At 61.5% G+C, this 16,707-nt stretch overlaps 2 protein-coding genes across 3 annotated transcripts in view; one reads left to right on the plus strand and one right to left on the minus strand.

Moving 5' to 3' along the window:
- Positions 1 to 12,980, plus strand: part of MMEL1 (membrane metalloendopeptidase like 1) — a 31,302-nt gene extending 18,322 nt beyond the window's left edge. The window contains 17 exon segments of the mRNA XM_029230285.1: positions 296 to 414; positions 1,005 to 1,074; positions 2,476 to 2,609; positions 2,692 to 2,781; positions 6,854 to 6,990; positions 7,347 to 7,440; positions 8,603 to 8,731; positions 9,137 to 9,235; positions 9,653 to 9,736; positions 10,107 to 10,210; positions 10,492 to 10,550; positions 10,738 to 10,857; positions 11,331 to 11,464; positions 11,562 to 11,627; positions 12,191 to 12,286; positions 12,732 to 12,808; positions 12,881 to 12,980. Of these exon segments, the coding sequence (XP_029086118.1) occupies positions 296 to 414; positions 1,005 to 1,074; positions 2,476 to 2,609; positions 2,692 to 2,781; positions 6,854 to 6,990; positions 7,347 to 7,440; positions 8,603 to 8,731; positions 9,137 to 9,235; positions 9,653 to 9,736; positions 10,107 to 10,210; positions 10,492 to 10,550; positions 10,738 to 10,857; positions 11,331 to 11,464; positions 11,562 to 11,627; positions 12,191 to 12,286; positions 12,732 to 12,808; positions 12,881 to 12,980 (1,712 nt within the window).
- A 1,412-nt stretch (positions 12,981 to 14,392) lies between these two features.
- Positions 14,393 to 16,707, minus strand: part of PRXL2B (peroxiredoxin like 2B) — a 3,458-nt gene continuing 1,143 nt past the window's right edge. Inside the window, exons 3-7 of one of the 2 annotated variants that reach the window (XM_029229584.1) lie at positions 16,219 to 16,270; positions 15,575 to 15,638; positions 15,416 to 15,491; positions 15,047 to 15,165; positions 14,393 to 14,559 (exon numbers count right to left, since the gene is read on the minus strand). In XM_029229584.1, the coding sequence (XP_029085417.1) occupies positions 14,536 to 14,559; positions 15,047 to 15,165; positions 15,416 to 15,491; positions 15,575 to 15,638; positions 16,219 to 16,270 (335 nt within the window). In that variant the 3' untranslated portion in view covers positions 14,393 to 14,535. The remainder of the gene's footprint in view (positions 14,560 to 15,046; positions 15,166 to 15,415; positions 15,492 to 15,574; positions 15,639 to 16,218; positions 16,271 to 16,707) is intronic. The other variant, XM_029229585.1, reaches the window with a different exon arrangement.

The raw sequence follows: 16,707 nt of genomic DNA on the forward strand, positions 1-16,707 counted from the left end.
GGCGGCCTCGCATGGGCGGGGGCCCTGGGCCTGGTGGCGGCCTCGCAGCCACCAGCAGCTGCTGGCGGGCTCCCAGCGGCTGGGCCCCTCCGCTCTGCAGAGGGGCATCCCTTCCAGAGCCCTAGGGAGGGGCCAGGGCCCCGGCTCTCAGCGTGGGCTCTGCTCCCTGCTCTCGGGGGTGAGGGGCGCACAGCACTGCTCTCCGGGCCCTGCTGATCCCCGTGGACTCTGGACGAGGGGCTGGGCTAGGACCCCAGGTCCTGACAGGTCTCCAGCACGGGGTGCCGGCCCCCAGGCGCCCGGTGGGAACTGGAGCAGCAGCTGGCCGTGATGAACGCGCAGTTCAACCGGCGGGTCCTCATCGACCTCTTCATCTGGAACGACGACCAGAACTCCAGCCAGCACGTGATCTATGTACGAGCCGCGCCGGGGGGCCAGGCAGGCCGGGTCCCCTGGGCCTGGCTGGGGGCTCCCGCAGGGCAGCAGGGAGACAGCTGTTACCCCAGGGGGCAGGTGGCCCGCGAATGCTCCCAGGGCCCTGCTGTCATCCACACCTGCAGTTCAGGGGACCTGTGCCGATGGTCTGGGTTTCTGCTGGGCCTTCCGGGGCCCATGCCCTGACCAGAGGGGCGGCCCAGGTGCCGAGCTGGTCCTCGGGACGGTCCGTCCAGGCCTTTGGCAGCAGCACAGAAAGCCCGACCTCAAAGAGCCACCACTGGCCACAGATAGGCCACAGAGGACCCCGCGTGGAATACACACTCCGCTCTGGGAGGGGGGCTGTCCGAGGCCCCGTGGGTGGCCCGCACCCCCTGGCCACCCCTCAGCCCACCTGCGGTCCAGCCCCAGAGCAGGGGTCAGGGCCCAGTACCTGCACACGCTCCAGATGGAGCGCCCGTTCCCACCAAGCACAGCATGGGGAGAGGAGAGGGGAGAGGGCTGGGCCCACCTCGGCAAGGCTAGGGGTGTCCCGGCTCCATGCCCAGGGTCCCACGCTCTGTCTCCAGATAGACCAGCCAACCCTGGGCATGCCGTCCCGAGAGCACTACTTCAATGAAGGCATCGACCAGAAGGTGAGTCAGGGGCAGCCGATGCTGGACCTGTCCCCCTGGCGCTTTCCCGCCAGCCCCTTCCACTCTGGGCGCTCTCCTCCCATCACTCCAGGGCCCACCTGTGGCCCGGCTCCCTGTGTGTCGCTTGACACCAGCCCCTCAGCTAGCCACCTGCGTGGCTCAAGCCCGGCACTGAGGGCTGGACATGCAGACGTGGACCCCTGCCTTTGTCACCATCGTAGGGGTGTCCCTGAACCCCCAGGGGCAGGCTCGGGGATCCACTCAGCCCTGCAGCCCCGAGGGGCACACCTGCCATCCCCATCTCGCCAGGGCAGGACTGCGGTCCACACCGCTGGCTCACTGCACGTGGCCTGTAGAGATCTGAGTGCAGGCCACCCGGGCCCTGAGCCTGCTCCCAGAGCCACCCTCCTCCTGCACCCAGGAGAAGAGAGATGGGGAACTGAACAGCAGCAAGGCGCGCGGGACAGGGCTGGGGGTGTGGAAGAGGGAGTCGGGGGGGAAGGCCGGGGAGCAGACTGAAAGACAGGAGGTGACATGGCCCACGGCCTGGAAGCAGTGTGGTGGACCTCGTGGAGGAGGTGGGCTGTGAGCTAGGCTAGGAGGGTCCAGCCAAGAGAAAAGACAAGCGTGGCCAAAAGAAGGAGCCGTGGAGTGGGCAGTGGGGCTGGGAGAACAGCCCAAGGAACCCAACTCAGAGCAGCAGGGACTGGGGCCCCTGGAAGGGCTCACGCCTGGCAGCCATGGATCAGACCCGGCAGCTGCTGGCCAAGACCGGCCTGGCGGCATCAGCCCAGCCTGATGCCAAGTAACTGGGAAGACGTGGCCTCTGTGGTCCCTGCCTGCAAATGAGGAACCCCCCACCAGACAGGCCCCAAGAAGGTGGGTCCAGGAGGGACACACAGCCTCAGGACCCAGCTCCTGACGCCCGGCCTAGGCGAGCCTGGCTAGGGCAGCCCGCCTGAACCCTGGCGCCCGATGGCTCTGGGCCTTTACTAGCACCTACTGTGTGCCCTGCACTTTATATGCAGCCGTGCAGTCCGCTGGAATAGGTCTCCGGTCCCGCGTGAGCTGCTCAGGCACGGGGTCACACATAGAAGGGATGCAGCAGGGAGCCCAGCGCTGAGCGTCTGGCTGTGGGTCGGCGAGCAGCCCATCCAGCAGGTGTGGGGAGGAGGCGCCATCCACCCACGGGGCTCACAGCCTCCCACCCGCCGGCTTGCCAGCAGCATGAGTCCCAGCGCCGAGGGCCCCTAGTCTGGGAGGCGTGGGCCGTCTGGAACCCCCAAGCCGATGAGCATCCCAAGGGCTGCTTTGTGGCATATGCTCACCCCACCCCCACAGAGAGCTCCGTGGGGGCCAAGGTGCCCGAGGCTGCCAGACTGTGTCCTGCACCCTTTGGCTCAAGTACGGGAAGCCTACCTGCAGTTCATGATGTCGGTGGCCACGATGCTTCGGGCGGACATGAACCTCCCCCAGAACAGCCACCTGGTGCGGGAGGACATGGCCCAGGTGCTGGAGCTGGAGACGCAGCTGGCCAACGTGAGGTCACGGACCGGGGGCGGACGGGGTTGGGGGGATCACGCCAGCTGCCCCGCCCCTGTGACCACCCGCCCCGCTGCAGGCCATGGCCCCCCAGGAGGAGCGGCACGACGTCACCGCCCTGTACCACAGGATGGACCTGGAACAGCTCCAGAACAAGTTCGGTCTGAAGGCGAGCCCCAGCCGTACCCGCCCCGCCACTCTCCCCTAAGCCTCAAGTACGCCCACCCCAAGCAGGGCCCACGGGACCGGTCACCCAAACAGGGACACGTCCACACGAGGACGGCAGGTGTCAGCTGGCTGCCTGGGGATGCGGGGCCACCCGCCTGTGAGGTGCCTGCTGCGACACCCCAGGTATTCCGAGCGGGAGAGCGGCCTGCAAGGGGCTGCTGACTTGCCCGCCCGAGTCGGGCAGGCCCCCCGCCCAGGGCTTCCTGTCCCCAGGCCCGGCTCGGGGCCCCAGCACAGCTCTGCCCCTGACAGAGGGCCCCACGGCTGGACCCTCGGACCCTCCCCTCCCGCTGGCCAGGCCCGGGAAGGGGGAGCTCAGCCCTGCACCCCCCAAGGCCCCACACTCACTCAGCCTGTCCTGAGACGTCAGAGGGGCCTCCTTTTGTGGAAGGAGGGTCCGGACGTGGCTCTAGCCACCGCCAGCTGACTGCGGCGACCAAGGCCCAGGTCAGGGGGAGACGGTGCAGCTGGGGACGGAGCCCGCCGTCAGAGGCAGGGCCTGAATGTCCTTCCTGTGACCAGAACACCTAAGTGTCTGGAGCCACAGAACAAGACGGGAGAACTCGGGGGGACCCTGCCCAGGGATCCCGCACCTGGTGCTCCAGAAGGCCCTGTTGTCCCCCGCGCTTCCTTCCCGGCTCCCAGTGCTGGCCTGCTGTGACACCACCCCGCACCGCCCGCCAGCTCACCCCCTCCCAGGCGGGCACTTTGAGGAGCCAGCCGTGCTCTGGCACCGACTCCATCCATAAACAAAGCAGGCAGCCCCCTGCCCAGGGCTTGGGTGGGGGAAAAAGAGATGTGGCCTGCAGAGTGTGCCGGAGAGCAGGCAAGGCGGGCACAGAGGAACAGTGAGTGAGTGCCAAGGTCCTGAGGCCGGGGCTGCAGGGCGGCTGGGGCCGAGCCGAGGCCAGGGAGGGAGGGTGGGCCATGTCGGGCCTCCGGGGCCGTTTTGAAGGCACCGGCTTTGATGGGACAGGACTTGACTCAGAGCGAAGAGAACCCGGCTGCTGAGGACATGGGGAAGGGGCTGAGGGCCAGAAGCGGGGAGACAGGCCAGGAGGCTACAGCACAACCTAGGCGGGACCAGGTGGCGGCCTGGGACAGCGGCAGCGGAAGGGCTGAGAGGCGTGGCTCGTGGATTCATTTGGAAGGGAGAACAGCAGGACCTGCAAATGGACCAAACGTGGGAAGTGAGAGGAAGGGGGGACGCAGATGGCCAGAAGGTGCCACGGAGACGCCCCGGAGCAGGGGTGGCCACGTGCAGGAACGCAGGGCTCGGGATGTCTGGACTATAATGCGTTCATAGAGCTTAGAATTGCCACACGTGAGCCCCTCCACACAGCCCCCTCCCTGCCCTCCTCCCCAAAGCAGCCACCACCCGGCCTCCACCACACGCGTGCACCGGGCTGCTCTCTCCTATGTTCTGTAGGTGAGACAACTTCTCACCGTCGTCACACCTCATCTCGCTGGGGCGGCGGCGGCCTCTCAGTCACCCTGATCCCTGTGCGATCGATCCTAAGAACACACAACAGCTGTGCTCCCGTTCTACTCTTGCTGGGCCTCTGGCTGTTCCAGTTCTGGACTTTTCTGAGCGATGTTGCTATGCTCATTCCCATGCACGTCTTTTGGCACACACGCACGAGCATTTCTGTCAGGTGTCCATAGGGATGAAGTGGCCAGGTCTTAGGACACAGGTCATTCGAAAATCATCATACAGATGTACACTCCCCAACAGGAGCGTGTGAAACACCGCCTCCAGTGCTTGGTGGTGCTCATTCCTTCCGTCTTAGCCCATCTAGGGATGTGTTGCAGATAAACATGTTGTGGAATTTCATCTGGGTTGGATTTGACTTTCCCTGAGCACTACTTCACACTGACTGGCCAGCGGTGGCCCCCTTTTGTGAAGTGTCTGCTCAGGTCTCTTGCCCATCTGCACTACTGGGATATCTGCCTTCTTCTCACTGACTTAGTTCTCTGAATACATTGGGTGTGACCCCTTGGTCAGTGTCTGTGTAGTAAATGTCCTTTCCAGTGGGCAGCCTGCTGTTTCACTTTCATAGTGGTTCTTTTTTTTAAAGGAGGGCTTAAAATAGTCCAATTTATCCAAAGACGGATGGATCCTGTCTCTATGGCTAGCGTTCATTGTGTTCTGCTTAAGAAATCTTTGCCCGCCAAGGTTGTTTAGGTCGACAGTCTACCTTGAGTTGTTTTTTATGTACAGTGAGAAGGAATTGTTTCATCTGCTCCTTGTGGCTGTCCAGATGATCTAGCACCATTTATTGAAAAGACTCCCCCATTAGCCATTGCGCTGTGTGCCAACTTGATTAAAGACTGAGTGACTTTTTGCGCGCTTGTGCCTGTGTGCATGTCTGGGTCTGTGCATTTGTACCCGTGTGTGTATTTCTGAACTCTCCTCTGTTCCAATGGTCTCTCTGTCTATTCACGTGCCGGAACCTACCGCCTCCATTGCTATAGCTTTGTGATAAGTTTTGATGTCTACCAACTTTCTTCTTCAAATCCATTATTCTTGATCTTTTGCATTTTCTTACAAGGCTCAGAGTCAGCTAGTCAATTACACACACACACACACACACACACACACACACACACACACACACACACACAAAATGCTGCTGAGATTTTGACCGGGATTGCTTGAAATCTAAGCATCAATTTGGGGAAGATCCACATCTTTCCAAGGTTGAGTCTTCCGATCCATGAAACTTCCATATAGTTACTTCCATATATTTATGTTTTCTTTCATTTCTCTCAATAAGTTTTATAGTTTTCTACTTCAAGGCCTTACATATCTTTCATTACATTTGTTCCTGGGTCCTTGGTTTTTTAATATGATTGTAAATGGTATCATTTTGCAATTTCTCTCATTGTTTGTTGCTAGTATATGGTAATACTTTGTATACAGCAATTTTACTCAAAGCATGTAGTACTTCTAATAGTTTATCCTTTAATATGTTATAGACACAGAATCATGTCCTTTGTAAAAAATAAGTTTTATGTCTTCCCTTTTTAATCCTTATTGATTTAATTTTTTTCTTGTCTTATTGAACTGGCTAGGACTTTCAGCATAAGGCTGAAGTCATGATATCTTGTTTCCCTCCTGATCTCAGACGAAAAGCTTTGCAACATTTTGCAAGCGTTCATTTAATTTTGTTTGCTGTAGAATTTTGTGGGGTTTTGTTTGTTGCCACTGTTGCTGTTGTACAGATCCTTTTATTAGATTACAGAACTTCTATTTCGATTTGCTGAATCTTTTTCGTGAAGTCAATTTTAATATGCCTTATCTGCATCTATTGAAATTACCATGTGATTTTCCTTCTCTATTCAGTTACCATAGTGAATTATATTGGTTTTCAAATGTTACACCACACTTGTATTCCTTGAGTAAATCTAATTTGGCTGTGTTGCATTATCCATTTTATATAGGCACGGATGAATTCCGATTGCTAATATTTTGCTTAGAATTTTTGTATCAATTATCATAAATGAGACTGGCTTATTTTCTTTTCTTTTAATGTCCTTATTTTGGTATTAAGGTTATTCTGGGCCTCATAAATCAAGTTGAGTTTTCTCTTTTTTCCTTCTCTGGAAAATTTAAGATTGGCGGTATGTCTTCCTTAAATGTCAGATAGTATTCACTGGAAAAGCCAGATGAGTCTGGAAATTTCTATGTGGAAATATTTTAAATTAAATAATCCAGTTTCTTACATACGAAACTATTTATATTTTCTATCTCTTCTTTCATTTTTTGCTGAGTTGTGTTTTTCCAGGAATTCTTCCATTACACTTGGATTTTCCAATATATTGCCATAATCTCTTTTCACTGTTTGTAGGCTCTGTAGTAATGTCACCCACCTTTTTCCTGATTCTGATTACCTGCACCTTCTCTCTTATTTTTTGAATATTCTTTAGAGGGGGCTGGGTTTCTTGGATGCCCAAGAACTGTGTCTACCTCTCCATCTCTCCCTCTTTCTCCTCACTCCCTCCTTCTCCAGGGATTTAACTGGACTCTCTTCATACAATCTGTGCTATCCTCTGTCAAAATCGAGCTGCTGCCAGATGAGGAAGTGGTGGTCTATGGCATCCCCTACCTCCAGAATCTTGAAGACATCATCGATGTCTACTCATCCAGGTGAGGCTCAAGGAAGGTCCCAAGAGGTGTCAGCATCCTTCCCCTGCTCTCTCCTCATCCCCAACAGTTCCTCCTCTCAGGAGAGGACCCCATAAAGCATTACTCTGAGGCACGAGGGACATGACGGGGTTAAATGTTTGTGGCCAGTGGAACCTTACGTTAGAGATGCGAACCCCTCCTTGAGTCATCCAGGGGCAAGCAGGATGTATCTGTGGGTCGTCTTGGAGATTTTCTCCACCACCCTGAAGTCTCTGTTTGGTGTGGAGCCTGCTGTCCAAGGGCCCATAAACCACACCCTCTCCCTGGGCAAACAGTGCACACCTGTTCTATCCGCTGCCCTCTGCCTCCTGCCCCAGGACCATGCAGAACTACCTGGTCTGGCGCCTGGTGCTGGACCGCATCAGCAGCCTGAGCCAGAGATTCAAGGATGCACGCGCAAACTACCGCAAGGTGAGCAATGCCCTGCCCCTGCACCAGGCCTGGACTGTTTCCTTGTTAACACTGACCACCTGCTGTGGGCCAAGCACCAAGGTCCACCCTGGGATCAGAGCTGTGATCCAGGCTCATGAGACACGCCCTCTCGGGGCAGCCTAACAATAAGCCATCGACAAAGCACAATCTGCTCTTTCAAGACCAGCAAGTAGATGTGAGGGGAGGGGGTGAGGGCAGGGAGAGCCTCTCTGTGAAAGTGACCGTGGAGACCTCAAGGCACGAACGACCCAGGCCAGATTCCCAGCAGAAACAGCTAGTGCAGAGGTCCTGGGGCAGGGACCCCGGGGTCACATGGGGGAAGGAGGGAGATGAGGTCAGGGAGGAGGGGGAGGCAACCATGGGCCAGAGCAGCATGCGGATTCCACGTGCACTGAGAGCCACTGGGGTGTTAAGAGCGGGAACCACATCCGATGTCGCGCCTGGTGTGGTCATTCTGGCCGCTGCAGGGTCACAGGCCGAGTGGACGCAGGGGTCCGGCCCCGATCGGGGAGATGGAGGCAGAAGCCGTTGTGGCAATCAGGCCTCCTGCTCTGCCGTCTTGGGCTGAGGACGCTATGAGCCAAGCGTGGAGAAGGGAGCTGAATCCCAGAGCTCAGAGGACAGAGAATGAGTCACACTGACTTGCTAAGAGGCAGGACACCCCACAGCCCCGGAACGTGTGGCCAGATGCTGGGCAGAGCTCCGAGGGGGCCAAGATTGGGGGCCAGAAATCTGACAGGGGGCACATTTCCATCTTGTGCCCTGTGTACCCAGGGACAGATGGGCAGACATTCTCATCGTCATTTTGGAGACGGGAAAACCAGGGCCCAGACAGCTGGTGGCTCACGGCTGAGCTAGACAAGGCCCCCAAGGTCAACGCCAGCCTGTGCTTTGGGGTAGGGCTGGAGTCCTTGAGAGCAGAGTCGGCCAGACAGCCAGGCCAGGATGGCAGGGACAGGGGCCAAGGAGGAACTTGGGGCTGGGCAGGGCACCCAAACTGCACACCCGGTCCTCCCACACCAGGGGCGGTGTTCAAAGGGGGTGTCTGAGTTCACCAGTGTCCCCCACTGGCCCCTGGGCATGCTGGGGCCGAGGCCAGGGAAGCAGACGTTGGTAAACGTGGTGAAATGAAACGTGCCAGGCGCTGTACGGCACGTCGGTACAGGAGGTGCGCTGGCGGGAGTGCGTCAGCTACGTCAACAGTAACATGGAGAGCGCCGTGGGCTCACTCTACATCAAGGAGGCCTTCCCCAGGGACAGCAAGAACATGGTGCGTGCCCGGCGACCCCGCCCTGGGCCAGGGGACACCAGCCCGTGGCACCTCTCGCCCCAGCAGCGCCTGTGTGCTCAGCGGTACCGGGGAGCACGTGTTTGCCTGGCGCCCCGTCACACAGCGGGATGCGGGGAAGCCTTGCCCGCCCCAGGCCTCTGGCCCCCAACAGCTATTGGCCCCGACCCCCAGCCCTGAGGGCCTGCCTGGGAAGGGGACAAGTTTTACGAGGTGTGGGTCCAGGGCCTGGCAGGCCCTAGGCCCACCCAGGACAGAGTGCTGCCGTGGGGACCCTGTCCCAGGGGGTCAGATCCCGCCCCCCAACCCCCCACCGCGCTCGGAGCGGCCCCCTGCAGAGACCCCAATGCCGATCAGCCGGGCACCAGGGTCACGCGCTCCCCCCAGGTCAGAGAACTCATCGACCAGCTGCGGGCAGTGTTCGTGGAGACCCTAGACGAGCTGAGCTGGATGGACGAGTCATCCAAGAAGAAGGCCCAGGAGAAGGTGGGCAGGAGGCTGGGAGAGGGTGGCCCCGGTGCGAGGGGTACAGGGTAATCGTCGCCACCCCTTCTTCAGAGATGAGGGCAGTGAGCCTGGGGGTGGGGGGCTCAGGAAGGGGCTGCGGGCAGAGGTGAGACCCCCCAGCAATGCGCGGGGTCGGCCACGGCCACAGGGAGCAGGACCCGCTCTGGGCTGGTGTGAGAGCAGCCAAGCAGCTCTGCCCGGCCCGACCCCAGACCCCTAGCTGGCGGCCGGGTGCGAAGGTCGGTCTCTGGTCGAGCCCTTCCACGTTCTGTCCCCATTAGCCTCCCCACAGCCTGCAAGGAGGGCGAGTCCCTTAGCCCCTTACCCACATGGCGGGGGCAAAGCCAGGATGCCCACAGTGGGGTGGGCAGGGACCAGCCCCCATCTCCTCCCTAGGCCATGAGCATCCGGGAGCAGGTTGGGTATCCCGACTACATCCTGGAGGAGGGGAACAAACACCTGGACGAGGAGTATTCCAATGTGCGTGCCACCCACACAGCCCCACCTGTCCCCTGGCGCCAACCCAACCCGCCCCTGAGCCAGCCCCCAAGGACCTTGGGTCCTCAACTACCGGGGGTGGATTCCGTCCATAACTCAGCCACCTGGCCGCATGCTGGGGCTCTAGCATCACCTTCCATTACAGATGGGGAAACCATGGCTGGGAGGGACTTGGATCTTGCCCGGTAAATGCACACAGCCAGGCTTGGCCCCTAGTCCACTGCATGCAGAGCCTGTGGGCCACATTTGGGACTGCCTGGCGAGTCCTGAGGCCAGTCCCCAGCCGCCCTTGACCTCCCTTACCCCCGGGCCCCTCGAGGACCCCGCACGCATGCCCACCCGTCTCCTGTAGCTGAACTTCTCGGAGCACCTGTACTTTGAGAACAGACTACAGAATCTCAAGGCTGGCACCCAGCGGAGCCTCAAGAAGCTTCGGGAGAAGGTGGACCAAAACCTGTGAGTGGGGATGGCACAGGGGAGGGGGGCAAATGGGCCAGTGGGGGAGGGCAATGGGTCTGACTCAGAGCCCCCCTGCACCCGCCCTCTGCTTCTGGGGTCCCAGGGAGAAGCCAAGGCTTTGGACTGGCCTAGACCCTGCCCTGGCCGTTGGCCATGCTGGCCTCGTGGCATGACCGCTGTGCATGGGTCAGGGTGGGCTCTGGGCAGCTGAGTAGGGGGCCTACTGGAGGGCAGGCCCAGGAGACCTGGGCTCTGAATGACCCACTTGTCTATCACAGCTGGATCATCGGGGCCGCTGCGGTGAATGCGTTCTACTCCCCAAACCGAAACCAGATTGGTGTGTTCACCCCGCGCCCCATAAGCCCTGCCGTCTTGCCTTCAGAGCCTACGTTTTCCGCTCTGTAAAATGCGGCAGGGGATCATAACCTTTACCTCCCTGGCCGTGAGGTTAAATGCCAGGACGGCTAGGTGCGCACAGGTGTGCTCACCTACAGCTTACTCCGCCCCCCACTGCCTCCTCGCAGTGTTTCCTGCCGGGATCCTCCAGCCTCCTTGCTTCAGCAAGGAGCAGCCACAGGCCTTGAACTTTGGGGGCATCGGGATGGTGATTGGGCACGAGATCACCCACAGCTTTGATGACAACGGTACGGGGCTGCCTGGAGGTCAGAGCTGCACCTCCAGTCACAAACACACCCCTCCCACCGCTGCACGGGGGCCCCCTGCCTGGTTCCTGCCTGGTTCCAGGGGCCTCCAGCTGCCACCCAGCGAGGCTGGCTTTCCCATTGGGCTAGACCAGCGAAACCTTCTGAGGGCAGCCCCATGTCCCCAGGGTCCAGCGCTCCCCTCCCCTGGGGTTTAGAGAGTGTGGACACCACAGCAAGGCTCCTTAGTCCGCAGTGCCTCTGGGGTCCTGTGACCCAAGACCCCAGGCCCTGACCTTGGGGATGGCATGGACACCACTGAAGCCTTCCGTCCCCCAGGGTCAGAGCAGCCCCGTGACAGGGAGCCCATCCTCTGCTCACATGAGCTCTAGACACCGGGGTTCCCGGGAGGACATGGGGGAGAGGCTGGTGCTGCACAGGCCGGGCCTTGTGGGCAGCCCCCCGCCCCCGTCCAGGCCGGAACTTCGACAAGAACGGGAACAGGATGGACTGGTGGAGTAACTTCTCGGCCCAGCACTTCCGCAAGCAGTCGGAGTGCATGGTCTACCAGTATGGCAACTACTCCTGGGACCTGGCCGACGACCAGAACGTGAGCGGCCACCGCCCGGACACACCGCAGCCCTGGCCTGCGGGAGGGCGGAGCTGGGGAGCCCGGGCACCCCCGCCATCCTGTCTCCCGCCTGCAGGTGAATGGCTTCAGTACCCTCGGGGAAAACATCGCAGACAATGGAGGGGTGCGGCAGACCTACAAGGTGCGTCCAAGCCAGGCCTCCGAGGAGGTGGGGCGGGGAGCGACCAGGTCCAGGCAGGGACAACCCCTCAGCACGGCAGGGACTGACCCCTTCCCAAGCCCAGGCAGATCCCGGGACCCTTCTCCATCTGACAGGGAGGCAGCAGAGCCCTGGGGGAGCCTGCCGGCCACAGGCGGGCAGGCCCACACTTTACCCCAACCTTAGCTGAGGCCTCCGCGCTCTGGGGAGACCACTGTCCACTGCCAAGTAAGGCAGTGACAGTCACTGAACGCCCGCCAGCCTCAGCGACACCCCTGCACCAGCAGCCTCGGGCACTGGCCGTCAGGCGCTCATTCATGTGGCGGGCTGCCCGGGCAGTGGGCTCCCACCGAGCCCGGGGTCGGTACTCAGATGGTCCCCGGGGTTCTCAGAGGCCCCACGCTGCAGGGGCAGGACCCCCACCGGAGGAGGCCCAGAAGTCAGACCTCCCTTCCGCCCCAATCCAAGGACCCTGGAGTCCTGGGCAGCCCGGTGCTGCCCCCAGGAGGGCAGGCCCTGGCCCAGCACCCGCTTGGTGCCTGCAGGCTTACCTAAAGTGGGTGGCGGAAGGCGGCAAGGACCAACAGCTGCCAGGACTGCAGCTGGCCTACAAGCAGCTGTTCTTCATCGGCTACGCACAGGTGGGGGTCAGTCCCTGCCCCGCTGGCTGGAAACCGGCTCCCCCACTTGCATCCTTGGCGGGCCCCCACTGACGCATGCCTCCAGCGACACCCTGGCGGGCAAGCCAGGCAGAACCTGAACTAGTGGGCCAGGAAGGCTTCCTGGAGGGAAAGGAAGGCGGCGGCGTTGGAGCTGGGCAAGATTCAGATGTAGCTGTGGAGAAAGAGGGGCGACCCGCTGGCTTCCCTCCCCCCACCCAAGAAGGAGCAGCGGGGGTCCTGGCGGGACTCCTTTGTGCCCAGAGAGGAACCAGGCCGCACTCCCTCCGTGCCACAGCCCTAGCGGCGCCCGCCTCCCCAGACCCACGGTGCCCCCCCAGCACGCCCTCTGGTCCTCCTTGCCCCTGCACCCCATCCCCCCGCCCCTCCTCCAAGTCCCGCAGCCACACCCCTCATGCACCCACAGGTGTGGTGCGGGTCCTACCGGCCCGAGTTCACCATCCAGTCCATCAAGACCGACGTCCACAGCCCCCGGAAGTACAGGCAAGTGGCCCCCGTGCCCCTGCGCCCCGCGCCCGGGCCGGCGCTGTCTCAGGCTCCTCCGTCCACCCGCAGGGTGCCGGGCTCGCTGCAGAACCTGGCCGCCTTCGCAGACGCGTTCCACTGTGCGCGGGGCTCCCCTATGCACCCGAAGGTGCGATGCCACGTCTGGTAGCCAAGGCCGAGCCGAGCTGCGCGGCCCACGCCCACCCGCCGACCCGAGGTGCCCCATCTGCGCGGAGACGGTGCTGCCAGCGAGGACCCGGCGTGCGCCCCGCTCCTGGCGGCCAACCCACCCGCAGCCAACCCACACATGCCGCGCCCGGCGTGGAGTGCGACCCTGCCCTGAGGCCCCTCCGCGCCCGCCTGCGAGGATCTACACCGCCCGCCGCAGCCCTGTAGACACGGTTATCGGTCTTCTGCCCGCTCGCCAAAGCGCGTCCTCCTCAGATGTCCACGAGCTTCAGACTTGAGCTAAGTAAAGGCTTTAAAGCAGTCGGCTGCCTTGTCTGTGTAGCAGGGCCCAGGGCCGGCCGTCGGGGTGACATACCTGAGAAAGTGCCCCACTCTCCCGCTGCACCCGCCGCTGACTGCTGGTGGCCAGGTGAGGAAATGGCAGGGCGCTCCTGACAATTTCCCCAGGGTCTCTCTGCCGGGGGCATAGCAATGACCATGACGCCCCCAAATGCCCGCCCTCGGGGATCACAGTTCAGGTAGGGAGAGGGGATCCTGACCCAGGAAGGAGCTGAGTTCCAGGAGAGGGGCGGGGGGATCTGAGCTGCAGCCCAGAATCTGGATTTGGGGTTTTGTGTAACTGGAAGCCAGTGAGCAGTTAAACCTTGTCACCTGCCCTGAGTTTTTAAATGACCACAGAGAGGCTCTGCTGGAGGCCGGGGACGCTGGGACGCCAGCTAGAAGACCACTGTGGTTGTCCAGGCCTGGACCAGGGGCATGGAGGGTGCTGAGAAAGTCATCTGAACTCAGACAAGAGAGCTCCTGACGGGGCAGGACAGGAGTTCTGCTCTAGACCTGTTAGGTTTGAGGTGCTTGTCACCTCCCCGCCTCGTGACAGGGGCATCGGGGGAACCGGACATCCCCCCCCCCCCGGGCTCCCCCCCACCCCCAGCGGAGCGCACATGACAAGTCTCATGTGAGTAAAGGGCCTACTGGCAGAGCAGCCCTTTCCCTAAAAGTCCCCGACTGTCCACCAGACTCCAGCGGGTGGAATGGAAACCGTCTCCTCCCTGGAAACCCAGTTAGCTCCCACCCCTCCAGGCCAGGCTCCCGCCTGGGGCCTGGGGAGTTTCCTATCAGACAGAGCCCATCCCACCCTCGTCTCCCACACCCTGGACCTGTTCTCAGACCCCTGACCCACATGTGCCAAAGGCCTGAGGTCTCCAGGGAGGCTGCAGGGGCGCGGCCACCACCAACAACCCACCAGGGAAAGCGACTCTGCTAGCGGGGAAGGTGACGCCTCGGGAGGCATGACCGCCCCGCTGGCATGGATGAAACCAAGAGCAATCAAGGCCGGGGTGGCCAGGGCTGCCAAGGACGCAAGATTCAGAGGCAATGAAGAAACACTGTCCAGAAAGTGCAGTTTAATGCTCATCGCTGCCTGCAGACCAGGCAGAGTTGAGCCCCAGCCCAGAGATTCTGGAATTTGTTCACATCCAACTCCCAGTGTGCCCAGGGCAGGAGACGCCGCTCAGATCCTTGGAGGCCCGGGGCCTTCACCTTGAACACGCCTCATCACACTGCGGAGCCAGCAGAGGCCCCGTCAGCCTGGCCACACTCCCCGGGGCCAAGAGCAGCTGATCCCACCCTCCAGGGCTCTGTGGCCCAAGTAGAAGGAGGAGTGTGCCGGACAGTCCCCTCCGTTCGGGGCACAGGAGGTCGACCACCAGCACCATGCTAACCTAACGTGGGCAACGGTCACCTGGGACAAACCCCAGCCCCCCCCAGGCTGAGAGGACGGGCCCCTCCTCTGCCTTGCAGCCCCTGACCAGCCCCCTGTCCCCTGGAGAGGGCCCTGCTGTGCCTGCCCATCTGGCCACCCTGCCCCTGGCCCATCACCACAAAATGGGGTGGCAGTGACATCCTGGGGCTGCTGTGAGCCCAGAATCACCTAAAGCCAACAAGGTCCGGCTCAGCATTTGGCCACAGCAAGTGCTCAACCCAGGGGTTGGCGGGGGGGCGGGGGGGGCATTCTTGGCGCAGCGCCCGCCCCAGGCCTGGGCTCACCTTGGGCGGCTCACTGGTACAGACCTCCACAGAGATGCCCAGGGCCTGCAAGATGCTTTCCTGGGGGGCGTAGTCACCTGGAGACTTCTGGACGAAGTGTAGCAGCACTTTGTCTCCACCTGCAGCCAGCGGGGGGGGGGGGGGGCGGTCATCAGGGTGCCCCTGTGTGGCCACACCCCGCCCAGCTAGGATGACACTCAGAGCTGGGCCACTCCACCAAGGGGGTAACTGTGCTGAGATCAGTAAGCCGGAGGGAGGGAGGGTGAGGGCAGGGTCGAGTTCATCAAAACCTTCCCACCTGAGTATGTGGCCCTGCAACCCCGACCCCGTGACCCTGCGGTGGCCCCTGATGCCCCGCCCTTGGCCCACCTTTGGCGACCACCAGCAGCCCTCCGCTCTGCAGCAGGTCCCCAGAGAGGTTGCCCTGGATGCCGACAGCCTTGGCCTGGGGGGAGGGGAGCAGGCCCAGGTCAGTCCTAGACAGAAGCCCCTGCACCTGAGTCCCACACGACCTTGGCCGTCACAAACCTTGGCGGCCACATCACGAACAGGCTTCCCCAGGGAGGCCGGCAGGACGCTCAAGCTGTTGTACCTGCCGAGACACGGCTGGCTTGTCCAGGCTCTGCCTCTTCACCAAAGACAGCCCCAGCGCCTGCCCCCCGTCTCTGCACAGACCCGTTCCCACAAGCAGGCCCCGCCCCACCTCGCCAGGGGCTCAGGAGGCACGGGGCAGCCAGCCTGTGGGTGTGGGGAGTGTGGACTGGGTGAGCCCGGGGGTGCCGGCTCAGCTGGCACTGCCAATCAGAGGAGGCAGCCAGCCGGTGGGCTGGCAGGCCTGGGGCCCCACAGAGGGTGTGGGGAGTGTGGAATGGGTGGGCCCGGGGGTCCCGACTCACCAATCAGAGGAGGCAGCCAGCTGGTGGCAGATGCACCCGAGGTGGCTAGGGTGGCCCCTGACTGGGGCGCTAAGCCCAGGTGCCCTCTGCAGCCAGTTGTGGGGAGGCCCTGGGTGAGAAGCCTAACCTACAGCCCGTAACAGACACTCGGCACCCAAAAGAGAGCCCAGCAGGGCTGGCTGGAGCAGTGGATGCCCCCAGAGCCCGCTTGGCCAGGGAGAGGGGGAAGGGAGAAGAGGAAGAAGGGAGCAGTGAAGCCCCGAGCCCCCAGCTCACCGCTTGAAGCCCAGCTCCTTGTAAAACTGCTTGCTCTCATCCAGGTAGAGCTCTGAAAAGTAGAGGCCACAGGTGGGTGCCCCAGGCCCACCTGCCCCCCTGGCTCACCCTCCTGCATCCGGCCTTCTGTCCACCCTTGGTACCCAGCTCGCCCACCAAGGACCAGGAGGGGCAGAGCAGGGCTGACTGTCCCCATTGTTAGAGGAGAGGCAGAGGCCCAGAGGTACAGGTGGAAAGGGAGAAGCAGGACTTGTCCGGACTCTGCCACTGGGCCCAGGGCTCTGTGAGGGGAGGGGTCCAGCGGGGTGGGGTCGGGAGGCAGCAGAGCCTGGGCTCTGGTCCCAGATACTCCTTGGGGAAAGCATCTGGAGAAGCTCAGGATCTGGCTCCTGGGGAGGCGAGGAGCTGGCAGGTGACCCAGTAAAGACCTTTGCCCTGGATCGCAGGCCAGAGTCACCACTGAGCCCTCCACAGTGGGAAGAACATCAT

Source organism: Monodon monoceros, unplaced genomic scaffold (genome assembly GCF_005190385.1).
Source record: "Monodon monoceros isolate NGI ecotype Baffin Bay Population unplaced genomic scaffold, NGI_Narwhal_1 Super_Scaffold_18, whole genome shotgun sequence".
Lineage (NCBI taxonomy): Eukaryota > Metazoa > Chordata > Mammalia > Artiodactyla > Monodontidae > Monodon > Monodon monoceros.